Here is an 11,548-nt window from a genome sequence, read left to right as displayed (position 1 = left end):
AAATGTAAAAATTAGAAAATTACTTTGTTAGGTAACAAAGCTTAAATGAATAAATAAAAATTTTAAATGTTACTCTATAAAGCTCCCACTTTGTGCTTTATGTGATTATTTGTTTATACTGAACTTTCTCACTGTGATTTATTTCTTTTCATGTACTGAGAGAGGGTCCATAGTAAATGCACAGGATAATAATAAAATTAAAAGAATGCAGATGTAAAAAGGTTAGAAGCTGAGGCTTTTGGAATAAATAATTGCAACTGTTAAGTTTTTATAGGGGCTGGATTCTTTGCAGTAGGTGTCTGTAACTTTTTGGAAATAAATTTCAACAATAAATGAACAGCACACAATCCACTTATTTTAAAATAATGTATTCAAAACAAGTCAAACATAAAAATTATTTGTTACACTATTGTTCACTACAGTTGAATCTAGAGCTTTAAATAATTTTCTTTTTCTTCAAAAGTTCACACAGGCTGGTTCAATTACTTTTGAACCGAATTGACAAGACAAATTATTCTTCTGTATCTCTGTTGTTACAATACAAGTTGTGAAGCTCACTTCAAAATCACCATTGGTTACAACAGTTGTATCCAGAGCTTTAAATAATTTTCTCCTTTTTATCAAAGTCCACTTAGGTAGGTTCAATTATTTTAAAACACCCTTTGACAAGACAAATTCTTCTTCTTATGTCTGTTAGTATGCTACAAACTCTGAAACTCTCACCTTATAAATTGCCTGCTACAACTAAACTGACAATCACATGGTCTAACTTCATTTTCACTAACTTTACTTTTGTATCTGCATGTATGTATAACACATGACAGAAAATCTAGAAATATCTAGCCCTCTAGTAACAATAATATTAAACATAAGAAAAATTTAGAAGCTTCAAGTAAAATGATGTCAACAATATTACAAAAGTCTAGTACAACAAACTACAGAAACAACATATGATTCATACAGAGTTACATTATGAAACTTGTCATAACTGTTGCTTTTAAAACTTTTATTCTGAAAGTATGTAATCATTAAATATTAAATCACTAAACAATAACTTAAACTGAATAGACTTGTATATCCAACAATAAGCCCCTTTTCAAGAAAAATATTTACAATATTTTTTATACTGTATACAAATACTGTTTTCAGTTCAGGCAAGAAGTCTTCTTATATAGTCTACACCAGCATTTGCAGTTCCCTTGTTGGTCTCTCATTCCATAGGACACCTGGTAGGGCTTCTCCTTGACTGGATCTCTTGTCTTTGTCTTGATCATGTGTTGCTTGAGGTCCGTTTTGCCTAATCTATCTGTATACTGGTACAGTAGATTTTCTACCTCTTTCTTTTGGTTGTCAATCAGTTCAGTATTTTCCACTGTAGGATGAGTTTGTTATTGGTTGTGGGTAGCAGAACTAAAACCTTCTGTCTGGCCTTGAAATGGCAGTCTTTGGTCTTCTTGTTATAGAAGTGCTTCTGACTGCCTTTGATGTGTTTGGATTCCCCAGTAGAACTGCTTTGATAGATCCGGTACAGTAGTTCTTTCTAGCCCTCTGTTTTGTAAGTCTCTTTCCCTTTTGTCTTGTGCTTGACTTTCTCTTGGAAACTGTCCCAATGTAGGGTCTTTCTTCTTTGCTTTCTTTAGTTCCCATAGACTTACATTCAGGATGTCACTTTTCAAAACTTGAAAGGGCTTGATGTCTTGCTTGCTCTTCTTCCCTTGAGCTCTGTGGTGAATGCAGGTGCCTCATTAGTCTCTTTTCTGTGTGGTTCCTCCAAACTTTTACTACCTGGTATATTTTCAATCATCAAGTCACAGACTGGAGCCTTCATACACATGACTTCGTGGTCTCCCACATAGTATGGAGTATCCACCAATATTCGTGCTCTGTGAAACTTTCTCAATGTTCCATCACTGAGCACATAAAGATGTACCTTGCCTATCATCTGGTCATCAAATACTAGACTGGTTCTCTCTGCTGAACTACTGCACCCAGTGTCTCATAGGACTTTCACTTTCTTGTCTCTGATATAGCCTTCACCTACTGACATTTTATGGTTTTTTGGTACCTCTCAATGTTAGTCACATGCTCCAATAATTTGTGGCACTGTTGATCCATTTGCAAACTTGAGCTGACTATCAGTTGTGCACTGTTTAGTTATGGAGCTAGCACTTCCTTATTGTGGTGAATCTGATGAGTTGTCTCTATTCTGCTTCTTCTGATAGCAGCATCTATGGTGAGAGTCACTTCTTTTCTTGTTTCTAGCTAGCGCCATCTTTGTAGGTAGCTCCAGCTGCTTTATGTTGATATTTATGCTGTTATTTGTTGGTGATGGACTTGCACTCCTATGCAATGTTCCCCATTTTATAACAAATATAGCATCTCTTCTCCCTTTTCTGTTGAGTTCCTGGCACCTATGGTGGTGTCCTGTTTCTGGTCAGCCACCCCTGGTTTTGACTTTAACTGGTTATTCTTGGACTTGCCAGTTATACTCCCTTCATAGGCTTCCATATACTGTTCTGCCAGCTTAATAATCTCGTCCACATCTTTTGGTGCTCTCTCCTTTAGGAACAGTGACATGTCAGTTGAGCATGTGATCATGAACTGTTCACGTATTAGTAGATTTGCCAGTCCTTCAAAACTGTTTTCACACTTGGCCATGTCAGTCCCATGTGTAAAGTATCACTGTAGACATGCCACAAACTGAAAAACAGTTTCTCCAGTGTCAGGTTTGACTTCTCTGAATTTCTGACAAAATTCTTCTTTGGTAAATTCATAATGTTTAAACAAAGCCACTTTTAATTTTTCATAGTCCATGGCATCTTCTGACGTCATGCCTGCATTCACTTGTAGGTCTTTTTCTATGAAAAGTGGGCTGAAACGGATTTCTCAGTTGTCTTTGTCTCAGTTCTGACTTTGAGTGAATCGTTCATATCTCTCCAGGAAAGTATCTATGTCATCTTTCTGTTCATCAGATTTGGGCAGCTTGGGTCGACTGGCCCTGACCCTGTTGTCATTCTATGGTCTGTCATCTTTTTGTTGGGTGAGTTTGGCGATCTCAGTTTGTGCTCTTGTTCTTTCTTTTTTTATTTCCTATTCTTTTTTTTTCAATTTGTGTTCCTATTCTTTCTATTTCTAGTCTCTCTTTCTTTTTCAATATTTCTCTTTCCTTTTATTTTTCTTTGTTTCTACTCTGTCTCTCCTTCTCTCTCTTCTGTTGCTGCTCTTCTCTCTATAGTTCTTATTGTTGTTTACCAATCTTTTATAGATCACCATCTTTTAGCCAAAGTCACTCAACTCTTTCTCTGTCCATTAATCAAAATCAGTCAACATGGTTATATAAGGTGATTTTAATCTCTGCACTTTTTTCATCACCACTACAGTTGTGTGTGTAAAGGTTACATCTGCTGTTGTTCACATTTTCTTCTACCAATATTTACCACTAAATAATCCTGGCTGACTCGCTAAATGTCAGATTTTTATAGTTGCAGGATTCTTTACAGTAGGTGTCTGTGACTTGTTGGAGATAAATTTCAAAAAGAAATGAACAGCACACAATCCACTTATTTTAAAATAATACATTCAAATCAAGTCAAATGTATTTGTACAAAAATTCATTACACTATTGTTTACCACAGTTGAATCTAGAGCTTTAAATAATTGCCCACATTTCATCAAAGTCCATACAGGCAGGTTCAGTTACTTCAGAACACCCTTTTACAAGACAAATTCTTCTTATTTATCTCTGTTATTACAATACAAAATGTAAAACTCTCACCCGTCATGGCTAAACTGACAATCACACAGTTTAACTTCACTTTCACTAACATAACTTTACTTCTGTATCTGCATGTATAGTGCCTTGCAAAAGTATTCACCCCTACATGTAATGTCACATTTTGATGAAATACAAATAATTTAAACAATTTTTTTAATTAACTTGTTTTCATTCAAAACTCTAATGATTAAACTTAACACTGTTATGTGTGAAGGAGGTTGAATATCAGCAAAACCTGCAAAGAAAATATATAAATTGAAATTTGCTGATTGTGCAAGTATTCAGCCCCCTCAGTTAGTAATTGGTGGAAGCGCCTTTGGCAGCACTTACTGCCGTGAATCACAATGGGATGGTGTAATGTTTACCCATTCTTCCTCACAAAATTGCTCCAATTCTGACAAGTTCATTGAGAATCACTGATAGACTGCATTCTTCAAGTCTTGCATTAATTTTCCATTGGATTCAAGTCAGGTCATTGACTGGGCCACTCTAGGATATTCACTTTCTTCTTTTGAAACCTCTCCAGTGTGGCTTGGGTCATTGTCCTTCTGAATTGTGAAATTTCAACCCAGTTTTAGATTCTTGGCTGACCAAAGCAGGTTTTCTTCTAGAATTCCCCTGTACTTTGCACCATCCATCTTCCCCTCAGTCCTGACAAGCTTCCAAGCCCCTACTGATGAGAAGCATCCCCATAACATGATGTTGCCACCACCATGCTTGACAGTTTGGATGGTATTGGTTTGGAAGATGTACTGTGTTGGGCTTGCACCAGACATAATGCTTTGAATTTAGTCCAAAAAGCTTAATTTTAGTCTCGTCTGCCCACAAACCTTTCTGCCACATGTTTAGTATCATCTACATGCTTTGTCACAAACTCCATACAATATTTAAGATGATTTTTTTTCAGTAATGGCTTCTTTTTTGCCACTTGCCCATACAAGCTATTTTTTGTAGGGACTGGGATATTTTCCATGTATGAACACTGACTCGCATCTCAGACAGGGAACTTTGCAAGTCTTTCAAAGTCCCTTGACTTCACAGTGGCATCCTTAACCAGTTTCCTGCTTACTAGGGTGCTTACTTTGGAAAAGTGACTTGATCTGATTAGTGACTGGGTGGTATGAAGCACATTCCACTTTTTAATGATGGACTTCACAATACTCAAAGGGATAATCAGTAACTTTGAAATATTCTCATAACCTTCTCCTGATCAGTGCTTCTCTACCACTTTATTCCTGGCTGTTTAGAAAGCTCCTTGGTCTTCATGGTTGGTTTGTTGTATCACTATGTGAGGTTGTCTTGAACTGCATTTACTTTGAAGTCAAGTTAAACCACTTTGATTACACACAGACAGAGCTCATTACACTAATTTTGTGACCTTTCAAACTAATCTTTTGCACCTGAACTGATTTAGAGTTGCTGTAGCAAAGGGGTTGAATACTTATGCAGTTGAGAATATTCTAATTTTCTTTGAAAATCTAACTTGTGGAAGCTTTGTAGGGGGGTGATTACTTTTGCAAGGCACTGTATTTAAAACAAGCAATAAAAAAACTAGAAATATCTAGCCCTGTGGTAACCATAATATTAAACATAATGAGAACAACTTAGAAGCTTCGAGCAAGATAACATCAACAATATTACAAAAGCCTAGTACAACAGTTAAACTACATACACAATGTACGACTCTTATAGAGTTATGTAGCGAAACTTATCATAACTATCACTTTTAAAGTAATTAACTTTTAACACTCTTGTTATGAAAACAAAATAATGATTAAATATTCAATCATTAAATAATAACTTAACCCAATTTTATGGGTAGCTAGGGGTCAGAGGGTTTGTCTTCATTTTTGGAGACTTGCATTCAAATTTTATTGAACTATTATTTTATGAATGTATGTCAAAAAACTTGGTATCAAATTGTAGATTTTAATTCAGATTTTAGTATTATACATTAGTTAATTTCTTAATTTGAAAAAAAATATAAAACAATTGCTAAATATCGATTTTTGTGTGTCACACTGATCCGTCATTTTCTGGGTTTGGTCAGATTACATTTTGTGATGTCCACAGTACAATGTCTGTAGCTTCTTATGAATTATAAACTCAAATTTCTGATACTGGCAAGCTAGAATGTAAAATAAGAACCTCCTCCCTTTTCTATTTACTGAAATATCATAATATTTATTGAATCCACTATATTGGCTCTGCCCACCACTTCATTGTTTGAGAAGACTTGTTTATATATGCCTGCTTTTTTATACCTATAAGCTTATAAACAATCAAAAGCTGTACATTTCCTCTACATATTTCTGTTAGTTTTTCTAAGTTATTTATGAGAGAAAAGCTCTTATATTGTTGGAGAGTTTGAAGTATTATGACCAATGCTATTTTCCAAACAGACATTAGATTTTTTTAGACAAAAATACAGCACAGATGAGAAGCCTGGTAAATTAAAATAGATTTTTGTGGTATTGGTATAGTCATTTATAATTTTTTTGGTATTCAAAAATGCATATGTAAAGTCTATAAAAATTATTGATTTCAACTTTGACGTGAGTTTTGACAAGGCTTATGATGAGGGTTAACAAGTACGACTCACGAGTACAAAAAAGAACTTCAAAACATCATAAGTAGTGGAGATCATTGTTTTTTGAGTATTTTTTATTTACTGTTCTATGTTTTAAGAAAACTTAAATATTTATTTGTAGATAGTAATATTAATAATAATAATATATATAAATATACACACACATACACACACACATATGTATGGTAACCCAAACCTCACTGTACCATACATAATATTGGAAACTAAGCATTTACTGGTCACTGTGTAAGCATGATAAAATAGAAAACAGGATGTTCATAAGCACTTTCACACCTCTACCACCTCTAAATCCTGACCTCCTAAATTTATTGGATAGGATTCGACTTTGTACAGAGCCATGTCAAAAATTTTATCTCTCACTTTTATAAAGTACTTTAGACAATTCTTGTTACAACCACTGAACTGGAAAGAAGTCGGTAAATTCTACCCCACTGTATTCTCAGAGCTGCAATTTGAATACTTTCTATAGGATACTTCTGCTTATTGACTTATTGGATTGGCTCAGACTTTCTACAAAATTATAACATAAACATTTTATAATACTTGATACAATTGTCATTGTAACCATTATATTGTTAACAAATTGATAAATTTTACCCCACTGTGTTTTCAAAGTTCTGGGAATTGCGCTGTATGAGCGTATTTAATATTGATGGTGTCAAAGTGCTCAAATTACGCTAACACCTAAACATGAATGGTGATTCATTGCTTTATATTTGGTAGATTTCTACTTCAGCCACTAACAGTAGAATAAACAGAGGAAATAAGTGTAAAAAGTTTAAAGAAACTCTAGAAGGTTTGCTTTGGAACTCTGCTGTCCATACTGAAAAGAACAGAATACTATTCATTTTGTTTCTTCTAGTTTCTAAGCCATCTGCTAGCAATAAAATAACTAGAGAAAATAAGTGAGAAATAGTGTAAACTCTGACCATAAGTACTTTGAAATTTTGTGATCAAAATAGCAATATTATACATTTTATTTTGCATTTGCATCCTTTATTTTCATCATACTTTGATTACTTACCTACAACCTTGAGAATCAAGTATAATGTTACAGCAAAGAAAATAACAAAATATAAAACTTTACTAAAAATAAAAATGTTTGATATTTAATTACGAGGTTTTTTAATTTTTCATTTGTTTTCACTATTTATTATTATAAAAGTAACTAAGATAATAAAAATAGAAACTTAGTTGGTAAGATAATGTTGTATGTTATTCTATAGTAGCATCAGCTGAACATGTGTCGTGTAATTTTCAACTTGTGTCAAGAGGATTTTTAGTCGGACACAGTTCAAAGGTCAATAAAACAAAAATTAATAAACATAAATAGATGTATACTGTTACGAGATTTAAGCTATTTAGAATAAACATTTGTGATTTCCTGTTACAATTTGCAGTTATTCTAGAAGAAAAAAGGTAATTTAGATTTATTTCAACATTTTTATGATGGTGACAAAGTTGGTCAAATTGACAACACCATTTTGAGTTAATATTAATAAAATAATAGATTAAATATAAAGTTTTATCCAAAAAAAATTGATAATTATCTAGAAGGATATAGAGATTATGTAAATGAAATTTCACAAATTTCAGATAAAGAAAAGTATTTTTAATCTTCAAATCAAAATTATTTTGCATGTTGGATAGTCAACATGCTGAAAGTAAAAGGTCATGAGCAAAAATATTTAATAACAAAAATCTCAGTACTTAATTTAAAAACCCCAATATTTTGTGTACAATATGTAATGTTTGCTAATAATCTACAGAGTTTTGTAAAGATTCACATATATTATAAGAATCATAGTACAATTACTATCATGGATACTTTCATGGTTACGAGCTAGGTGGATTCCACCCAGTCCTTATTCATAGGGTTAAACTGAACAGTCTTGTATATCCAACAGCAATTATCTGTTACAGTCTTGAATTATTCTAGATATAAAAATTCTATTATTGGTTTGATTTCATATTTTTAAACATTTCCATATACAGTAATAATTTCACTACAGTTAATGTTGAGGAAGAAAAGAGATAAAGGCTCAAGTTGATTTATTTAGAAGGTTCTATAAGTTATGAAAAACTAAGATGAAAAGAAATATTTTTATTGTCAGCATGAAAATTAGCTTTTACTTAGACTAACTCAGTAAAGGTTCATATATTCACAGACAAATCTTTAGTAAAAATACCGTATTAAAAAATTTACTTTTGTTTGTCTAACAGACTTGTAATTTTTACTGAAAGCTTGCCAAATATACTTAGTACATTCTAAGTTATGGTATGCATAATTTCATGGCTACTTGGTGGTTTGTCAAATTGAGAAAGCCCATAGGCATAGGGTTAAATGTCGTATATGGATTATATATACATGTGGTACTACTTTACGAGTGATATAAAAAAAGTGTAAACAAATTTCCTTTCCTTAGTAAAAAAAAATAAAATAAAATACTTGTATATACTTATAGCAAATAAAATGTAATATCAAAAAGTACTGTTAAATACTGTCAGCAACTCAGAACAGCCAAATCATTGAAAGTGACTCAAAACAAAATGTTGATTAATTTTGTCAAACTTTGCTTCGTGTTATTGCAGTATGTAACTAATCGAGAATAAGTCTATCGAATGGAAAATAGTACTTAAACTGTGATTGAACATGTGATTTACATGAGACAAAATGTAGATTCAAACAAAAACAAAATCATTCGATAAGAAGGAAACTAGTAAAACCTTGAAAATTAAGGAATATCTCTTCTCATAAGCAAAAGACATGGTGACAATGAGTATATAGCATATACAGAGAATTGAATATGCTGTATTAAAACAATTTTAAATAGACAAATAAGCAAGTCACATGACAACCACAGCCAATATAAAGTCTCTGGGATGGAATATATCAGAACTACATTTTGACATTGTTAAACATTTCATGGGTAGTGTGATGCCACTGGAAATTGATCATTTTTGGGAAAGGTATGTAACAGCCTTTTCCAGTTCAAAATATTCATACGCTCAGGCTATAAAGATGTGTTTAGAAGTTCAGGGATTTAGAATTTACAACACTGGGATATCCCTTTTACTTAAAGGCATTGGAAAACAAAAGAATATGGATCAACTTGGGGGACTAGACTCATCTAGAAAAAGACCTGAAAGAAGTTGTACTTTAGCCATGCTAAACAAAATATAGCATTGTACTGAGAATCCTTGATCACAAAGGTCATTAGAAAAATCCATTTATGTGCTATAGGCAATAGTACAGGATTTTCATCTGGAAAAGTGACACAAGTTGCTTTCACAACATATCAGTTCAACTGTTGCATACCTTAAAAGCTGGAGAATGAAAAGGGCATCCATGCTATTCCATATGAAAACATAATGGTCAAGTCACTGGACTAAGCACCTGTAGATTTCTGTGGAATCAGACTGTTGAAACAGGTACTGAGAAACTGTTATCCTCATACACTAGATGGATTATGGAAAGCTCTCAGGGAGGACAGTGTTTTAATGTAACATGCTTTATATTTGTTTAAAGAACCTTATAATGATCTTTATTTCTGTTTGTCTGGATAATAACTTCATTAATATCACTTTTTTTTCAGGGAAGGTCGAATGTTAGCTATTTTACAAGACCAGTCAATTGAAATCAGGTAGAGACAACTTCTGTTTATATTCATTCAATTTATTATTCAAATTAAACACTTCTCTTTCCATAATTTTCTCTTCAAGCAAACCAAATGAGCATGTATTTTGCAGTAAAAATATATTTTATTTTCATTCTTACTAAATTTGGCTAAGGGAAAACCCCACCATTTTAATTTTAATGAAAATTTTGTTGTAAATCATATAACAAATGTAATTTAACAGAATTTATTAATTCTAATCAGTGCTGTCACAATGGACAACTGAATGTTGAATCATGGTAGTTAAAGAAATATATTTATTTTCAGTGCTTAGGATATTAAAACACAATGCATTCTTTTATCTTATCCAAATATTTATACTACATCATCTAATAGCAGCATCACCTTATTATGAAAACTGTGATTAAGGTTCTTAAACGGTTTCATCAGTAACTTATAATAAACTGTATTCAGAAAATTTATATATCTTGCACAAAGGAAAGAGTCATTAATGGTTGCTTTGTTTTCAGTTAGTGAGCTTAGTGCAGGTACAAGACACACATCAAGTTTGTATGCATGGGAACCAAGAGTATTTAGAGTAGAACTGATGGGTAAACCATTTTTGTGTATTTTTGATGAGCCATACATACAGAAATTTGTCCTAGGGGTTTTGTTTCAAGCCTTATGTATGTGTCAGAATTTAAAATATAATTCTTTGCCAATTGTTAGAATTTAAAGGCTTTTAGTTATATTTTTTTAATAGCATAAATATATACTATGTTGTTGTTAGGCTTAGGATTCTTCTGCAGTAGGTGTCTGTAACTTGTTAATGATAAATTCAACGATGAATAAACAGCATGCACTTCACTTGTTTACAAAATAATATATATATTCAGAACAAGTTAACATATGTGCAGTAAATTATTCAACACTATAGATATTATGGCCATATCATAAATATTATATATGTAGTTCTTTCCTTCTTGTCAAATATCCACTTAGGCCTATTCAATTACTTTAGAATTTCAGTTGACAAGCCAAACTGTCTTCTCTATTTCTGTTGCAATAGTACTCTATGTGATTCACTAACTATTGTGGCATGAGTTACCATAATCATTTGGTCTTCTTTCTTTCGAAGATTCTTTGTTCCTTTTGTCAAAGTGCACTCAGACTGATTCAGTTACTTTAAAACCATGCTTTGATGTAATAAAATTATTTTTTTATCTCCTTTTCTACTGTTAGTTTCACTCTAACATATTAAACGTTAGGCCTATCACATCTACAGTCTTAACTTCATGCCAACTTTATTCTCTTTCACTATTATATGTCTACCTGCCTTCTATATTCTCAACATCAATGAATTATTGACAAAACTTCCTACATTCATCTGCTTTTAACTCTTATTATAACAAAAACTAAACAATATTGTTGCGTCAGCGAGGTCATGTGACTAGTATCACGCCACCTATTCTCTAGAAATATCCTGTTCCTTCGTGTATGCCTTAGCATTTACTAGATTGGGGGGTAGTCTGGTATATATAAGAT

General features: G+C 32.5%; 1 protein-coding gene across 1 annotated transcript in view; it reads left to right on the top strand.

Moving 5' to 3' along the window:
* The window catches only part of LOC106469360 (neuroblastoma-amplified sequence-like), a gene marked incomplete at its 3' end in the record, with an annotated part of 45,446 nt that overhangs the window by 11,419 nt on the left and 22,479 nt on the right, over positions 1–11,548 (top strand). Inside the window, exon 4 of the mRNA XM_022397855.1 lies at positions 9,983–10,030. Coding sequence (XP_022253563.1) covers positions 9,983–10,030 — 48 coding nt within the window. The remainder of the gene's footprint in view (positions 1–9,982; positions 10,031–11,548) is intronic.

The sequence above is a fragment of the Limulus polyphemus genome, unplaced genomic scaffold (assembly GCF_000517525.1).
Source record: "Limulus polyphemus unplaced genomic scaffold, Limulus_polyphemus-2.1.2 Scaffold3446, whole genome shotgun sequence".
NCBI lineage: Eukaryota > Metazoa > Arthropoda > Merostomata > Xiphosura > Limulidae > Limulus > Limulus polyphemus.
This window is presented reverse-complemented; position numbering and strand designations above follow the sequence as displayed.